At 36.0% G+C, this 19,708-nt stretch overlaps 2 protein-coding genes across 2 annotated transcripts; both read left to right on the top strand.

The window, feature by feature from the left end:
- Positions 1–22: 22 nt before the first annotated feature.
- On the top strand, positions 23–7,116 carry HELRODRAFT_192136 (hypothetical protein; the record flags this gene model as incomplete). Its single annotated transcript, XM_009020647.1, has 15 exons — positions 23–139; positions 612–746; positions 1,130–1,237; positions 1,399–1,529; positions 2,332–2,400; positions 2,532–2,665; positions 3,129–3,199; positions 3,454–3,594; positions 3,765–3,866; positions 3,969–4,043; positions 4,310–4,600; positions 4,923–5,015; positions 5,423–5,509; positions 5,788–5,966; positions 6,098–7,116. 15 exons carry the CDS (start codon positions 23–25, stop codon positions 6,462–6,464), a joined length of 2,100 nt encoding a protein of 699 aa, XP_009018895.1. The 3' UTR covers positions 6,465–7,116.
- Positions 7,117–8,691: 1,575 nt separating this feature from the next.
- HELRODRAFT_100335 (hypothetical protein) lies at positions 8,692–10,597 on the top strand. Its single transcript, XM_009020646.1, has 4 exons — positions 8,692–8,989; positions 9,221–9,409; positions 9,740–10,193; positions 10,366–10,597. The coding sequence occupies exons 1-4, from the start codon at positions 8,725–8,727 to the stop codon at positions 10,544–10,546; spliced, it is 1,089 nt and encodes a 362-aa protein (XP_009018894.1). The 5' UTR covers positions 8,692–8,724; the 3' UTR covers positions 10,547–10,597.
- Positions 10,598–19,708: the final 9,111 nt, after the last annotated feature.

Below are 19,708 nucleotides of genomic sequence, written 5' to 3'. Positions count from 1 at the left end.
CCATCCACACAGCACCCTGACGATGTCTCAGTTGTTGAGCCAGCTGATAAAGCGGACGAGGGTGGAGTGTGAGGAGGCAATGAGAGGGATTGTGAGGGCGTCCAATGGGATGGCTGGATGCTCCTTGCTCGAACATGATGTCTGTTGTTGTTGTTGTTGCTGTTGTTGTTGCTGTTGTTGTTGTTGTCGTTGTTGTTGATGATGTTGTTGTTGTTGTTGTTGTTGATGTTGATGTTGATGTTGTTGATGTCGTTGTTGTTGATGGGGGTGGTGTTGTTGTTGTTGATGTTTGCTGCTGCTGTTGTTGTTGTTGATGGGGATGGTGTTGTTAATGTTGTTGATGGTGATGTTATTATTGTTGTTAATGTTTTTGTTATTGTCATCATCATCTTTTTCATCATCATCATCACCGTCATCATCACCATGATCATCACCATCATCATCGTCTTCACCATCATCATCACCAACATCACCAACATCATCATCGTCTTCACCATCATCATCACCAACATCACCAACATCATCATCGTCTTTACCATCATCACCACCATCATCATCATCATCACTATCATCATCACCACCATCATCACCACTATCACCATCACCATCAGATCGTTGGAGCGGTGAACGAGTACCGGGATGTGTTGATGATGAATGAGAAGCACAAGGATGATGAGATGAGGATCGACTCTCTCCAGCTCATCCACACCATACACAACCTCATCACCCTACTCACTCAACCACCAGTAACATCATCATCATCAACAACAACATCATCATCATCATCGCCAACAACAACATCATCATCAACATCAACAACAACACCATCATCAACATCAACAACGTCATCGTCTCAGAGTCATTTTCAACAACAAATTGGTAGAACGTTGCGTGACGACCAACTGCCATTGATGGTGGGAGGCTGTTGTGTTGTTGTTGCTGCTGTTGTTGTTCTGTTGTTGTTGTTGTTGTTGTTGCTGCTGTTGTTGTTGTGGTACGAGAGTACTAATGATAATTTTGTTAGCATTTTTTTCATTTCATAACTGCCATCGCTACTACCATTGCCACTTCCATACCGCCACTACTATCGCGGCCACCATCGCCACCACTACCATGGCCACTACCACAGAAACGCGAGCACGAGTGCAGATACATGCGTAGGAGGGAGGTGTTCGTTATGAAGACCAAGTTGGCATGTGTCAATCAAATGCAGACGGTCCACAAGCTGACCAATCAGGTTGGTTCGGGGGTGGGACTGAATGTGATAATTATTAATTATTTATGATAAATGCTGTCGACGGACACACACCCACACACACGTAAAAACATACAGAGACAAATAAACACACACACACACAAACACATGCGCATACAAATGCACACACGCACACGCAACAGATGGAAAGTCCGTATGATTGGTGGCTGGGATTGTTGAAGTTGATTGCAGGACTGCGATTGGACGAGGTCCTCATCAATAGAATTCAAACTGACCTATCAGATAACGCGCAGGGGTCTATGTTCATAAGCAGGTTGTTTGATTGGTTGATCGATTTTGTAATAGATAGATTTATTCATTCATTCGTTCGTTCACTTATTCATTCATTCATTCATTCATTCATTCATTCATTCATTCATTCATTTTTTATAGTATCATTCATATATTATTTTTTCTGAAAACTTGAAAGTTCAATTGAACTTATACTGTTATTATCGCGATTTCTCTGCAATCATTAAAAATTGTTGCCGCTGATGATGACGATGACGATGCTGATGACGATGACGATGACGTCATTTGTAAGGTTCCGTGACGTCAGAGGTTTGAAGTACGTTCTGCACGAGAACATCAATCGATTGAACAACTGCCGGTCGACACTGGTCAACCTATTGGATTCAATCAATCAGTCGTCAGACTCCGCCTCCTTTTCATCATCATCATCATCGGCGACATCATCATCATTATCAACAGCAACAAAAACATCATCATCATGTTCGCCACATTTGCTGCTACCACCATCCCCACCACCATCGTCAGCGACGTCCTCATCTCAATCCTCTTCTTCATCATCACCATCTCACTCATCTTCATCGTCACCCTTTACTGCTGCACCAACCTCATCAACCTTACCATCATCTCTGCCATCATCGTCATCATTCGCCTTATCATCATCGTCGTCGTCGTCTTCACCATTATTTTCATCATTGAAGATTTGGTGGGGCAGACAGTTCAGTGCTGCTTGAGGCCACTCGCTACCACCAAATATAACAAGTATGATAGTGATGATGATGGTGATGGGGTGATGGTGATAATGATGATGACATCATTTAATTAAGATGCCCTTTCTGCAAAGCCCACAAGTTGTTTGAAGCCTATGAGACCTACTTATTTGCATTCAAAGACAAGTAAGTGTGTGCTTGCGTGTGTGTGTGTGTGTATGTGTGTGTGTGTGTGCGTACGTGAGTGTTTGTGTATGTGTGCGTGTGATTATCATCGTCGTCGTCATTTTTATCAGCATCATCATGACACTTGGCAGGGAGACAGCCAATCAGGTTTTAGAAAAACACGGAAATAGAAGTACTAAGGGCAACAACGATGATGATGACGATGAAGACGATGATGACAAAGGCAGGAAGTACGATAATCACGTCAATGATGATGATGATGATGGTGATGATGATGATGATGATGACGTAGCGACAAAGGCGCAGCAACACAAAGGCAATTGGTCCTGCAGTGAGACTGAAAAATGCCTCAAAATTATCCTCTTCTTTGGCAGCAAACATTCCGGTTAGAATTACACACACACACACACGCACGCACACAAACACACAGACACAGACACACATACATACTGACTCACACACAAACAAACACACACACACACACACACACACACACACTGACTCACACACAAACACACACACACACACACACACACACACACACACACACACACACTGACTCACAAACAAACACACTGACTCACAAAAAAAAACACACACACACACACACACACACACACACTGACTCACACACAAAAAAACAAACACACAGACACACACACACTGACTCACACACAAACAAGCACACACAATCACACATACACGCACGTGTTTACACTCATTCAAAGGCGACAAACATCTAATAGAATTGGGACAGCATCATGTTGCTTGGTACGAAGCTGCCAAGAGAGAGTTCAAGGTTGTTTCTCTTTCCGGTTGTTTGACCTGTCATTCTTTCTTTCTTTCTTTCTTTCCAATGCTCCTACGTTCTCTCGTTCATTCATTCGTTTGCTCTTTAACTTTTTTATTATTGGTTTGATGTTGTCTACTACTCAATCATTTACTACCTAGTCATGCTACTTTGCTTTTTATTCGTTTTTATTCATTCGCTCACTCATTCCTCTCCATTCACTCATTCATCATCCATCCACCCACTCATCCATCCATCCACAGTTACTGCGTGTTTTGTGGCAAGCCCTGAGAGAAAAGGTGTCCTCGTATGATGAGATGATGATGGCGAAGATGAGGATGAGGTGGAGGCAGGAGGGGGAGGAGGTTCAACCCGGTGACCATCACGTCGTCGAGAGAGACACTGTTAGTTGCTGCTGCTGCTACTGATGATGATGATGATGGTTGTGGTGGTTACGGAGATGATGGTGGTGGTTGTGATGATTATGATGATGATGATGATGATGAGGTGGTGATGATGATGATGATGAAATTGATGATGAAGTTGTGATGGTAACGATGTTACGAACTCGCAGTTGAAAGAGGTAAGAATGAAGTTCAAGACCGAACGAATGATGGGTGAAAATGAGCTGAAGAACAAAAAGAGCCAGCTAAACTACCTCAAAAACATGTTCAAGGTAGTTCTAATTTTTTTTTTAATCACTCGTAATTATTCATAATAATCTTTTAAATATGATTATAATATCATTAATAATTATAATATATCTTACTGCCGAAAGAACCACGGTAATTCCTCAACGAGGGCAACCAATCCTGACCCGTGCCCTGTGTGTCAAAACAAGCTAGGTACTAAGGTGAGTTTTCATTGGTCGGATCATATAGATAGTTCGTTCTGATTGGTCGGCTAGTGCTGCTGGTTAACTGCGATTGGGCAGCTGTGATTTCTTGGTTGATTGTGATTGGTTGAAATTAATTGATTAGATTTTATTGACTGATTGTGATTGGTTGAATATAATTGGGTCTATATTAGGTCATTAAGATTGATCAATCAGTCAACCAACAAACCAATCATTTGATTGACAAACCGACCAATCAACTCCTCAACCAACCAACCACACAGTGGAGCGTGATGCAGTGTGGTCACTGCTTCTGTCTGCACTGCATGAGAATTCTCGCACAGGACACCAGCCACCATTTTTATCCTCGTCGCCACCATCATCACCATCATCATCATAACCGATCGCCATCCTCATCCTCACTACTATCATCATCGTCATCATCATCGTCGTCGTCATCATCATCATTTAAATGCCCGTTGTGTCGCGTGCCAACTCTGATGAGGGACGTGTCGTTCGTTTGCACGAAATCATCGTCGTCGTCACTCTTCGGCGAGGATGATCTCACTGTTAAGGTCTGCTCGTAGAGAGGTCACGGGGACGTTGATGGTGGTGGGTGAAATCATGGTGATGATGATGGTAATGACGATGGTGACATTGATAAGTGGAATGATTTCGAAGCGTGTGATGATGATGATGATGATATGGCTAAAATAGTGATTACAATGATGGTGATGATCTGATGTTGTATTTGAATGGTGACGGAGGTAAAAAAAAATATCACGTGACATCGTTACACAATGTGACGTCACATCGCGTGACCCGACCTGACGTGACCCCACATCGCGGCGTGACCTGACCTGACGTGACCCCATATCACGTGACGTCACACGACAGGGAGATTGGTCCACTAAGATCGAGGAGGTGGTCAGGCTGGTCCTTAAGATCATAGGGGCGGATCCAAGCAGCAAGATACTTATTTTTTCTACTGTTAGTTCCGTAATGTCTGCTAAGGGATGGAGAGCATGGCCACATTTTTGTACAAAAAAAAGTTATTTTCGTTTGGAACTTTGGAATGAGAAACAAGTTATTGAAATGAACGGTTGACATACATGCATACATACAGTTCATATCTTCATCTAGATAATATTCCATCACCTTTTTCAAATTTACATGTTTTAATTGTTGTAATGGCGGGAAATACATTGCAATATTTGGTTGTTAACATTTTCAAATGGCCGACGAAGCCAAATATCAAATTTTGGCCTCCGGGTATTTGGCCACCTCTAGCATACAATGACGTTTGCATGTAATTGTAAGTATGTACTGTTTTGTGTGTACACATTTGTTTGTGTACATTCGTATCACGTGCATGTATGATATTTTCAAATATTCAGTGGTCAGATGTGTTGGACCTCGTGTCCGAAGCACTAACCGGAAATGACGTCAAACATCAGTCCTTGACCAGGAGATACAAGTTTGATGTAGGTGGTCAGTCGTGGTAGTGATGACGGTGATGAGGATGATGATGATGGTGGTGGTAGTGATGGTGATCTTCGTGAAGATGATGGTGATTGCGCTGATGATACCACGGTTACACTATTAAGAGGAAGAAATGGTAGGCGTGCGAGATGAACATTAGCAATTTGGTACTCTCGTCATCATCATCACCATCATCATCATTTTCTCATTTTCAGAATCATTACCATAACTATCGTAATTTTCCCCAACATTTCATCATCGTCATCATCATCGCCATCAGGAGAACTTGCAGTGCTACAAAGAGGACGTCACTCAGAGATGCCTCCTCCTACCCATCCACTCAGGTTCGAACGGTCTCAACCTCATCGAATCAAATCACGTCATCTTCGTTGAGCCCATCCTAAACCCCGCCCAGCTGTTACAGGCCGTTGGAAGAGTCCACAGGATTGGTCAGACCAGGTTGGTAAATGTTTAAAAACAGCCACACGCACAAAAACACATACACACTCACACGCACACTAACACATACACACACTAACAAACACACAAACAAACACACACACAATTACACACACACTAACAACCAACAGACCAACATTTATCCACCACATGTTGGTGAGGAACACCATCGAAGAGAAACTGCACCACCTCCTCAGCAGAACAGATGCCAGGGTGCCCATGGAGACCAGGAACTCCGAGGAAACGACCTTGACCCTTCACCAGTTCAATGACCTTTTCTCATCCGCCCACTGCTACGACGACGATGATGATGATAGTGACAACGATGAGGACGATAATGATGGAGAGGGTGAAAATCGTTGTAATAGCAAAAATATTGACAACAACATCAACAACAACCACAACAACAAAAGCAACAGCATCAACAACAACACTTGTACTAGCACTAATACTAATAAGACAAACAGTCGCGTTAAGATCAGTTCAAGTCTTATGTAGTTTATGTTGTTGCTAATTAAAATTTGTTTTGTTTGTCTGTGCAGACAAAAAAATTAGTTGCCGTTGTTGGGATTCGTTGTGTTGTAGAGTAATTTTAAAGCGATAAGTTTTCAATGTGGCAAAATTTACTTTCGTATGTAGTTCATTGAGATACGTGTTTGTTTAACTTATTTGTTTAACAAATTGTTTAACTTTGTAAGTTTGTTGTCTAGTTGTTAAGCGTTTGTTCATTGATGGTACTGTTTAATTTTTGGGCTTTAGCAAAGAGTTTATTCGTTTAATTTGTGCCCTTTATATGTGCAGTCTTACACTGGTTTGATGTCTAATTTTGAATAAATTAATCTATTAACATTTCATAAACCGTGTCATCATGTACGTATATTTTCTGATTAATGTTTCAAGTTTTTTTTTTCACTATTTCTCATTTCATTCATTCGTTACATTCTGTATAAAATATTATTGTATTTTAAGAATAAAATTTCAATTAATCAATTGATTGCTTTTTGTAGAAGGCGGTCGGTTAGAATCAAATTGCAATAAAGTAAATCAAATCTTCTATTAGATTTTGTCAGTATATTTGTTTTAAAATTAAAACTTTTTATGAAATATTCAATCAATACGTTTTAAATGTAAAATGATTAAAGATGAGAAGGCTAGTGTGATGTTAATTCATTTATTCGTCTTCTATAATGATTGCAAATTTCTGATTGCATGTGTCTGTATCTCAGAAATCATTAAAATACTTTGGCATTCTGCTGATAAGCTTGAACGGTTCATATATTAGAATCTACTTGAAAAGTTTTCAGTTTTATATAGAAAAAGCACCTATATATCAGCTAAAAAGTAATTTTAATAAGATTACAGATATATGATATCTTAGATAAAACAATGCAATGATTCCTTAATGATATGATATCTTAGATGAAACTACAATGATTTGATACCTTTATACTATGATATCTTAGATAAAACTACAATGATTCGATACTTTATTAATATCTTAGATGAAACTATACCACTATGTGATACCTTATTGATATGGTATCTTAGATGAAACTCTACATAATATAAACAGTCAGCTGATTGCACGGACGCATAGTTGCACCTCACAACAATGTTTGTATACGTAAGGTTACAACGAAATTTCCTATAAAAAAAGAACGCAACTTGAATCAAACCACTTTCATGTTTCAGTTTTTCAATGGGTGGCCTCTTTAGATTTAGATTAATTGGCATGGTTAATAGTATGACACGGCAGTGCTGTGAGTTGGACTCTCAGCAGAGCCACATACTGCTGATGAGGTTGGGACTTGCGGTAACTTTGCTCGCGCTCGTGGCTCTGCCTATGTGGTCGGTTTATTACCGATTGTCATCTTACAGTTGGTTCTTGCTGGAACAAAACGACAGCGGGAGCGTCAACAATTTGGCAAAAGTTTCGTTATTTCAACCCGGTAGGAATTTTATGTTCTGTTCAAATGTCCATGATCTACAACGGGGGAGAGATTCATCTTCTTCATCCCCATCATCTTCATCCCCGTCCTCGTCATCTTCTTCATCGTCATCATCTTCGCCGATGTCCAAAGATGAGGAGTCAAATGAAATCGTTCGACATTCCTCAAGCTCGTTGCCATCGTCCTTTAATGAAAGTTGGTTTCTCTAGTAGTCTATTTGATTTTTTAAAATTATTTTTATGGTTGTAATTAGTTCATTCATCTAATAATTTTCTGATTTAATTAATTGATAAATTAGAAACAATGACAATCAGGGCATACATGTTAGCCTATTCACCTAGTCTAGTTCTACCCAACTGCATACAAATGCTATTGTTAAGAAGTGGCATATGTTGTTGGTCGTTCATATCTTGTGTGTGTGCGTGTGAGTGTTCTTTGTGTGGTATGTGTGTGTGCGTGTGTGTATTTGATTCATTTCCACATGTGTTTTAAACTATTTTATATTTTGAATTAGCCTTAAATTTGAACATGAAAACAACAATGTTATTAATTTTATTATTCACGATAATTTAAATATTTTGAACAAAATAGATTTTCGTTGAAAATTTGTTTAAAATTCTAAAAGTTTTTATAAGGTTTGTACTATTTTAACAGCAAATCACTAAAAACTTAATTACATTATATTACATTACATTACTTTACATGAAATTACATTACATTACGTTACATTACATCACAAAAACGTTCACCACCAACACAATCAAGATAAGAGTTCAGAATCACAAGCTTCATTGAACCTAGCTCGGGAAATGACCAAACAAGGTCGACTGGAGCGAGCCCTTAAGATCTACTTGCACGCCCTTGCCCTTGACCCTCACCACTCCGACCTTTTGAACAGTTATGGAGAATTTTTAGAGTTGTACAAGGATGATGTTGTGACTGCCGAGCACCATTACTGCAAGGCGCTGGCCTTCAATCCATCGCACGACAGGGCACTGCAAAACCACAAGCGAACACTTCCATTGGTTGAGGAGTTGGATCGAATGAGGTTCACACAGGTCGATGCTAAGTTGAGTTAGTATCTTTTGGATTTGTATCTATTTGATTTGTATTTTTTTCATTTCATCTTTTTGATTAATAGAGCTTACCGTTATTTTTTGCGTTTTTTTAAAATTTCTTATCAAAATTCGGGCTTCACAATGAAGTCTAGGTTAAAACAATTCACTAATCTTAAGTCTAAATTTCAATAACCTCATTACATCACTTGTGACATCACAACCCCGCCACAATCATTCGACCAATCAGAGAGCTTGCTTCGAGTCCCGGATAACCACCCGGGCCTGCGTCGAGTGACGTCAGAGCAGTACTTCCGGCACATCTACCACACGACGGCCATGGAGGGCAACACGTTCACGCTGTCACAAACGAGGTCCTTCGTTGAGAACAGGATTGTCATATCTGGAAAGAGTATCATAGAACATAACGAGATACTTGGTGGGTGGGGGAGATGGATGGATATTTGTTTGTGGAGGGTGGGGGTTAATTGTGGTGAGTTAGGGTGATCAGTTGAGTTTTTATGGGGTGAATGTTGAGTGCATCTGTATTGAACGGGTGAACGGGTGCGTGTTGAATGAATGTGCATTGAAGGAGTAATTATTAATTTGATGGCATACTCAGATTTCAAATAGTTGAATGTCATTGCGTTAGTCTGCTTCAATCTCACCCGCCAGGACATTTTTAAATTTAAAAAAGTCTCCATTATTATTTTCCCACATCTTAAACACGCCACCGACTCTCGTGTAATTAAAATTTTCGAAACCTCAGGCATGGAGGCAGCCCTGCACTACCTGAACACATCCCTGGTCAAAAGACTGGGCACCATCAAGATGGACGACATCCTGCAGATACACAAACGAGTCCTCGGTTTTGTCGACCCCATAGGTTCTGGAGTGTTCCGTACGACGCAAGTCTTCGTGGGTAACTTCATGCCCCCGCCTCCGCAAGAAATCACCAACCTGATGAACGATTTCATCGAGTGGCTTAACTCGGAAGAGACATTCGAGGCCCTGCACCCTATCGAGATGGCGGCCCTGGCGCACTACAAACTGGTCTACATCCACCCCTTCTACGACGGTAATGGCCGGACGAGTCGTCTGCTGATGAATTTGATCCTGATGATGGCCGGCTACCCTCCCATCATCCTGCCCGTCGAACAGAAGCAGAACTACTATCAGTACCTCGAGACGGCCAACAATGGTGACGTCAGGCCTTTTATCAGGTGCTCCTTGCTTGCTTGCCAGATGGTGATGTCATGCTAATAACAATGATAATAAGTTCAACTTCTGCTCTATAATTATTATACATATAAATTATTGTGAATTATAGTTTTTAAATAATAGTTATTATAATATAATCACTACTGATAATAATAATTCTGGAATGATTACCAGATTCATATCAAGCTGTGCAGAGAGGACGTTGGACGAGTACCTGCTGGCTTCGGTCACCTCTGTGGCCAGCAACAGGTCACGACCCGAACTACTTGCCCAGCAGAAGCAGGCGACCACAACTCTCGATGGTGGCAATGGTGGTGACGACTATGGCGATGGTCTCACCATTGTTGTGTCGTGATGGTGGTAATAAGATTATGATGATAAGATGATGATGATGATGATGATGATGATGGTGTTATTACACCGTAAATTTGATGATAACTATCATTATTATATTATTTGTTATTATTATTGTTGTTTTTGTTTTCCTTCTCTTAAATTATTTCTAGGAAAATTGTTATTTTATTATTATTGTTGTTATTATTATTATCATTATTCTTATTTTTATTATTATCATTATTATTATTAATGTTGTTGACGTTGTCGTCATCGTTATCAACAACAACCTAGACATCATAACGAAAAGATAAAATAGTAAATAAGATAATTTTTTTTTATTATTCTTTGGTCTGTTTACGGTTAACTTGATTAACTCTGCGCTAACTGTAAATAAAAATAAATGAGTGAATGAACGAATGAATGAATGAATTAGAGAATGAATGAATGAACGATTGAATGAACGAATGAATGAATGATTGTACGTAGGTTTGATTGAACTGTTCACTTATTATAAAACTTGATTACTGAATTGAATGTGGTAAATGTTTTGTTTATCATTGATTGGATGAATGAACGATTGAATGAAAAATCAAATGAACAATTGAAGGATAAAATGATTGAGAGAATGAAATGAATGAATGAATGAATGAATGAATGGCAGTACGAATAAAATGAATGACTAGTTCAGGTAAATTAGGACAAAACAAAAATCTACATTAATGATTGAGAAAATAAAATTTGAATTTCCGAATAATTAATTAAATCAACAAACGTTTTTTGAAAAAATTGTTCTGTATAAGATCATTTATTTTAATTAATTAATTAGATCAATAAATAGCTCACTAAATCACTTATATGTTTATAATTAAATAATTAAGTTTGATGGATGAATCAATTATAATTAATACATGATAAACGGACTAGTCTTTGCATTGCATTGTAAATATCAATCGTCTCTTCTAACTGTTGGTTTCCTTATAATCATTTTATTATTTTTCCTATTATTTTTATTATTATTATTGTAAATAAAATTATTATTACAATGTATGTGTGTGTGAGTGGGTGTGTGGTGTGTGTTGGTTGTTAGTTAAGACAAAAAATAATAACAATGTTATTGTTGATTACATTATTATTATGTTTATTAATATGGTGCAAATATTGTAAATTACTGTTAAATAGGTATTTTGTGATTGCTAAATAAACAACAAAACAACAACAACACACCTTTAGACGACATTTTCCCTGAGATCGGGGGTTGCCGTTTGGCTACCTATGATGAAACCGAAATACCCCCCAACGCCATTCACATTTGTCACTCGCCATTCACATCTGTCATCTGATTGCTAAATAAAGGTATTTTATAATTGCGATAAAAATTACGTGTCTACTGTAGAATCTTCAAGAATAAATTCTGCAGTTTGTATAGAGCAAATAAATACCATACGCGTCTTAGGTATTCTTGTATTATGTATTGTATATACAATTTGTATAGTGCATATGTATAATGTATGCGTATTTATGATTATATTTTGAATTACGATCTGTATATACAATTTCCACGTACAATGTATGTGTGTGTATACAAATTTATGTGTTCTTGTACTAGTTGTGTATGCCATGCGACCGTTGGTATAGTACAAATACGTGTGTATTCCATTTGGTGCCTTGCTATTAAGTACTCTATGATACTTATTAGAGATGCACCGAATGTTCGGTGCATCTCAATTATTTTTAGGCTGAATATAGCCGAATGTAGCGATTTTGGTTTAAACCGTCACATTTTTAGATTTCAGAACAATAATATTGTTAATTCTTATTGGCTAAAATTTTTTTTGGGACATTTTTCTTTTGGGCCAATTTTTTCGACCATTTTTAGGCCGAATGTTGCGATTTTGGTATAAGCCGTTACATTTTTAGATTCCATAACAATAATTATTGATTCTTATTAGCTGAAAATTTATTTTGGCTATCATGGCAGAATTTGAATGAAAGTTTGAATGATGAAATATTGTTGGGTGGATATCAATCACCTACTGCTTCTTTTCATCAACTAGTTTTTCATTCAGTTTTCAAAATTGCCGGGTTTTTTGGGTTTTAGCCTTCGGCTTCGGGCAAACTGTGGATCAACTATTCGATCGGTGTATCTTTAATACTTATTTGTTTGAGAGTACATACTTTGTATGTGTAATAACGTAACACAACAATTTATCTAATTAATATTTCATTAATGTATTATTGACGGATGATTTTGATTTTATTTGGACGTTTAAACTTTTAGTTTGAGGCCATTATAATAATAATATTATTTTAAATATAATTAATATTATGATTATTGTAATTGTGGGAATGAGTTCATTAATTTTAGACACTTTATATTTTTGTATTATTATTATTATTATGATTTTTTAAATTACGGGTCTAAATATTTTTATTTCTATGTAAAATGCCTGTGCTCCTGTTGTCCTGATGCTGTTTTAATTTAATTTTTGCTATAAATTTTATTTCATTTTGCTGTTTGTTTATTTGTAAAATGAAAAAATTGTATTTTTTTGTTCTCTCATTCTATTTTTCTCTCTCCTCCCTCTTTCTCTTTCTTCTTTTTCTCGTTATCTTTTTATCGTTCTGTTTTTTCTTTCCCTCTCTCTGACACACACATATCAAACAAACACAAACCCACAAACCAAACACACACACACATATAAATACATACATAAGTATTTGTTTGCGTGTGTGTGCGTATGTGTGTCTCAAAAACTCTATGCAGGCCTGCAGATGTTTAGTTTTCGAAATTTCATCTTGATTTGTTTTATCATTATTTTTGTAAAAAAAATTTTGCTTTGTGTCATCAAAGCTTGCTTTTTCGTTAATTATTTAAATAAGTAAATAATAAATAAATACAATTATTACGTCTTTATTGAACATAACGTAACAAAGATTAAGAAGACTAAATCTGTGACAGTACCACTCTGAAACTTTTTTTTAACATCGTACTTTTGCCAAGTTTGCTTTAAAGTTATTAGTTGTTTCTGTACATATTATTTCATCTACCAGTTTGTTCCACTCGTTCACAACTCTGTGGCTGAAAAATTACTGCTTTATCGATCCGAGCTTTTTTTAAAGATCTTATATTTATGCCCCCTTGTTTTACTGTTCATCTTAAGCTCAAAAAAATTCGCTGATCCAAATTTTCTTTCATAGTGACAATTTTGTATGCCTGAGTCAAATCTCCTTTTGTTTTTTTTTCTAATGTTGTCAATCCACAAACTTTTAATATGTCTTCATATGGCGTACCGCGACACTCCTTCATCAATCTTGTTGCCCTCCTTTGATTACTCTCAAGCGTATGTCTGCATTTTAGCTTCCTCGATGCATTTCCACGCTACCTTACCATTCCGATGGATTATCACCTCAAGACTCTTTTCCTCTTCTACATTTTTAGTGGTGTGTTTCCTAGTTTGAATACGTTTTTCTTGTTGTTCGCTCCCATATGTATGACTACGCATTTGTCGGTATTGAATACCATTCCAAAGCTGAACACATTACTCCAACTTAGGTCGAACTAATGCTTTACATAGGTTTAATATGACGATCATATCTCTGCTTTTCACTGTTTTTTTTATCATACTCAGAGTCCTGTTTGCAATTTTCCTCCTCTACATTTTTTGTGGCATGTCTCAAAGTTTGAATACGTTTGCCTTGTTGTTTGCTCCCATATGTATGACTGTGCACATTAGTTAGTGTTGAATACCATCTGCCAATCCTCTGCCTATTTGCATATTTTTTGCAAATCGCATGCTAGAATTTCCATATCTTTATCGTTGTCTACAACAGCACATAATTTAGTGTCATCTGCAAATTTTGAAATTTTTGACTTTATTCCTAGATCGATATTGTTTGTGTATATCACAAATAGTAAGGGTCCTAATACGGATCTTTTAGGAACCCCACTTGTAACATTGCTCCAGTTTGAGAAACTTTCTTCTTGTTCTTAGAATCTTGTAACCAGTTAAAAATCCACTTGGGTGTGTTTCCTGTGATTCCACCTGCCTCTAATTTTAAGGCCAAACCTTCATGCGGTACCTTATCAGAAGCCTTATTTCATTTCCATCAAAGTTACTGTTGGGTTTTGGCAGAGATGTAAAAATCTTCCTTGTAAATACAGAACTAAAATAAGAGTTGAGTATATCCGATTTTGCTGGTCATCAGTAACGACACCATTCTCAGTTCGAAGGGAGCCTATCCTGTCTTTGTGATTTTGCCTACTCCTCACGTAGCTGAAAATCTTTATTAATTTTTATGTTACCTGCTAAGTTTGTCTCATAATTTTTAACGGCCTTCCTATTAGCATAGATGGATCTCTGTTTTTTCTGTTTATATTTGTTTTCTAGTTGCTGCATTCGGATTGATTGTCTTGAATTAGCTGGCCTGTTACATTAACGATTTGTGAACTCCCATGCCTTATATTTAGCTCCTCTTTTCTTCTGTACTTCTTTTGTTTCTTCTTGATCGATCGATTTATATGTTTATTTATTTCTCCATTCATTCATTCATTCATTCATTCATTCATTCATTCATTCATTCATTCATTCATTCATTCATTCATTCATTCATTCATTCATTCATTCATTCATTCATTCATTCATTCATTCATTCATTCATTCATTCATTCAATGGATATGTTTTAAAATGTTTTTTTTTAAAAAATCATACAGAAAAACATTTTTATCAGTTTTTTTATTTTTTATAAAAATTGTGATGGAATAATCGAAGAAATTGAATTGAATTGAAAGAAACTTTTATTCGGCAAAAAACAAGTTAAATACTGGGAGACCCGAGACCGAAGTCTGAAAAGAAAATAAAAGAATATAACGGAGTTATAAAGCTGTATGGTTAAATAAAAACCTATTTAACTTTAACTCAAAAAGAAGATTTATATTTAAAACCAATTGAAAGCCGCGCGAAAGTTATTTCATAATTGGTTCCGGCTGCTTTAATTTTCATCGGACACAAAAGCGTAATCGTTATAATTAGATAATTATACAACCGTAAAATATAAACATGTTTATGTGGTGAGAGTGTGTTTGAGAAAATATCACAAATATCACATTTATATATCAATTTTATATCAGACACACACACATATGTACACATATATATTCAATTCAATTTATTCAGCAAGAAGCATGGAGACGCATAAGCTCAAACGAGCTTGTACGGCCACCCAACCAAAACCAAATAAAAACATATACCTACATGAAAATAACAACATAAATGAAAACAAAATCCTATAGCTAGCAAATTTTGTATATATGTATATATATATATATATATATATATATATATATATATAAACAAAAATGATATATGTTGATACATGTTACATACATGAATTATGTTAATTTGTATGTGACATATATATATATACGTGTGTGTGTGTGTGGGTGTGTGTGCATGTGTGTTCTTGTGCATACACACATCATAAAGACGTAAACAGTAAGCTATCTGCAATAACACTTTAAATTAATAAGAAAATTATTAGCAGTTGAAGTGCTTGCTGCTATGGTTCTTGAAACCCCATATGTTTAAATATTTATAAACTACAATGTAAATAATAATGCAGCTTTTTTAAATGATAGGTTTAATTTCATTTTAAAATTAAAAAATTTTATATGAACTATCAATATATCAGTGGAGTATATAAGAAATCTCATGCGAGTTTGTATCAATAAATGAAACGCGAAATAGCAATGTTAAAACTTCAGACGTAAAATCGTAATGCTATGCAAAAATGTACTACACTTTAACTCAAAATGCAAGAATGTATATTTTAACTCAAAAATATTTGTATAACTATTTCTATTTATGTATTTAGTCAATAGTACATTGATTCATTGATCCTTTGATTCACTCACTCACTCACTCACTCACTCACTCACTCACTCACTCACTCACTCACTCACTCACTCATTCATTCATTAACATCAGCTTTTTAGAATCATATCAGAACAGAACACTCTCAACAAACAAGTTACCACACACAATACAGCGACCAAATCAAATCGCATAATTCAAGTTTACAATATAACAAGTTAAGAAAAGTTTTGAAAAGTGAATAGTAAAGGAAAAAATATATATTAAATCTTTAATGCAGTTTTTTTCATGAGTTTTATTTCACACGGCAAAATAGAACGACAACAATATACACTGGTATTGTCGGCAAAGTCGAAAATTTGCCCCGGGTCTTTTGAAGGGTACAGCTTTTAACTCTTTGGTGTAGCCAACAATTTTTTGGGGGAAACTTAGATTTTTATAATGTTTTTCCCACTTTGCTCTTTTGGGAATTTAAAAATGTTTGTACTAAAATTATGCAAACCTTAAATCAAATTTTGTATAAGGACTTTTTTACTAATACCTTAAATAAAATTTTCTGTTGTGTTTTGGACTTCGGATCCCAAAGGCACCTCTTTGGCTACGCCACTACCTGACCTAAATAAAAATTTGTATTATCTTTGTATTGAATGTTGTGCTATAGTGAAGACGGGGTTGAAAAAACTTTGTTGCGGGGGGGGGTGATTGTTATCACTTCTTGAGAACCAAGACAAATTTCAAACAATGGCTTTCAGCCTGCTCTAACTTGTTCTCAAGTTTTCAACTACCTTCATGTTCAAAGAATGTATAATAAAATTATAGTTGGGAATAAATACGTTACGAATGCCAGTTTGAAAACAATATGCCTTTGTGCATGTGTGTGTGTATGTGTGTGTGTGTGTGAAAAAGCGCGTGAATGAGTTTTTATACGTGTGTGTTTTTATGTGTGTGAAGTGAATGAATTTTTATGTGTGTAAAAGTTTGAAAATGCAAGTTCGTATGTTTATGTTTACATGTGTTTGCTGTGTGCGGTTACATCAGGCATAATCTTTCTCTCTCTCTTACTTGCTCTTTCTTTCTCTCTCTCTCTCTCTCTCTCTCTCTCTCTCTCTCTCTTTCTCTCTCTTTTATTCTAAATAATATAAAAATAAAATAGTAAATGTAAATACAATACAATATAAATATGATACGAACTCATGGTACATGTAGATGTGTATTGCCGGTAAGCAATGAACTGCGTATGAACGAACATTTAAGAAATAGAAATAAATAAATTCATTTGTTTTTTAATTAATCATGAAAATACAAAAAAGACAGGCACATACGAAGATACTTATACACACACACACACAAACAAACACACAAACAAACAAACGCATACACAAACAAACACACACATATGAACGCGCAAAACTATTTTCTTCTTCTTCTTCTTTTAATGTTTCAGATTCTTTCTTTAACTGTAAAAAAAAAATGAAAATAAAAATTATTTTATCGATTTGAAAATTTTTATTAATTTGAAATAAAAAGGATAATATTAAATAACGATTTCACAATTTAAAATAACCAATCTTTCATTTGCAACCTGGCTAAACCTTCACTCAGAAACAATTTCACAAAATTCTAATACTATAAATAAATAAGTCTGTAAATTATTTTATAACTAATAGGCTAATTAATTACTTTAATGATTAATAATAACCATACAGACATGCAAAGAAGACACGTCCACAAACAATTAAACATTCTTCTTCCCTTAATTCTCACCTCACATATATATTTTATTCCTATATATGATTTATAATGTCGAAAAAATATTTAAATCAATAAACTTGGGTGTAAAAAATTGATAGCAGACCATGCAAGTCAGTGGAATTGTAATTAACGGAAATTCCTGGAAGGAGCTAGAACGCATCCCATTCCTCCTACCACGAAAATATTCCGGATACAACACTGATTGTAATGCCAGTAGCAAACTCCGGAAAAAATTAAAAGTAGCGACTCTACTCTGATAAATACTTCCCACACACACAAATGAGAGTAAGCCACCTCAGAAAAATATTAATAATAAATAAATAGATAGACAAAAACAGACAAATAAATAAATAATTATAGTAAACATTGTAGAGGTAGAAATAGAAACAGACGTTCAGTTCGACCAACCACGGAATTCCCAATCGCACCACTTTTTATTTATTTACTGTCGTATTTTTAGCGTGCCAACGTCATGACTAATGTAGTGTTGTTTTTCATGACGAACACACACATACACACTCACACACACATACACACTCACACACACATACACACTCACACACACTCACACACACATACACTCACACACACCACACACACTCACACATTGACTTACACACAAACAAACACTTGAACACGCACACACAAACACAATCACACGTACAGGCTGACACACACACACGTGCATACAACCAAACACACACGCACAATACACTTTACACATGTCTTCACAACTCAAATATCAACTTAGTCAAATTTATACAAAATTAAACTAAAAATTGAAAAAAAATCAACTCCATCATCAACAACAACAAATCAACCGTGACTCAGTAAGCCAATGAAACAAAATTAAACTTAAAATTGAAAAAAAATTCAACTCATCAACAACAACAACAACATCATCCAAAAATCAACTCCACCATCAACAACAATAAATCAACCATGACTCAGTAAGCCAACCAAACATAAATGTCTCTTGAATCTTTCATTGTTACTACAATTATTAGTTCTATTAGTAACATTGTTAGTAGTAGTAATACAAGTAGTTTCATTGATTCTCCATCAGTTGATTCTCAAGACGTATCAGACGTATCAACAACAATCCTCATCACACTTATTTCACAAAGAGCATCTCCCTGCATTCGAATCCGGTCAGTGCCTCATAACGAGCAGGCGTCTTAGCCATTACATTACAAAATCGCACTTGAAATCTAAGAACTAAAAAAAAGGTTATTTTCTCTAACCATGGATTTCCCCAAATTTTTTGATCCCATCGTACTATCGTACTTATTATCATCACCAACCATTCGTCATGCCATGCCTGTGACGAAATAAATGCATTGTTACTTTTTAAGTAACAACCAAACACACGCACAAATACATACAAACCCATATACACAGCACACACACTGGCACACACAGGCAAATTCACACGACATACAACCACTTATAGACTTATACACACACACGCACACACACATTTATATTTCTATATATTATGGTCTATTACCAACATTTACTCGAAATTTCTATACATATATATATATATATATATATA

This window comes from Helobdella robusta, assembly GCF_000326865.2.
Source record: "Helobdella robusta unplaced genomic scaffold HELROscaffold_28, whole genome shotgun sequence".
Lineage (NCBI taxonomy): Eukaryota > Metazoa > Annelida > Clitellata > Rhynchobdellida > Glossiphoniidae > Helobdella > Helobdella robusta.
This window is presented reverse-complemented; position numbering and strand designations above follow the sequence as displayed.

Excerpts from the sequence above, each read along its gene's own strand:
- HELRODRAFT_100335 (XM_009020646.1), top strand. The coding sequence starts at position 8,725 with ATGACCAAACAAGGTCGACTGGAGCGAGCCCTTAAGATCTACTTGCAC. Across the intron at positions 9,410-9,739 it reads AGAACATAACGAGATACTTG|GCATGGAGGCAGCCCTGCAC; the intron begins GTGGGTGGGGGA and ends TCGAAACCTCAG. Across the intron at positions 10,194-10,365 it reads GACGTCAGGCCTTTTATCAG|ATTCATATCAAGCTGTGCAG; the intron begins GTGCTCCTTGCT and ends AATGATTACCAG.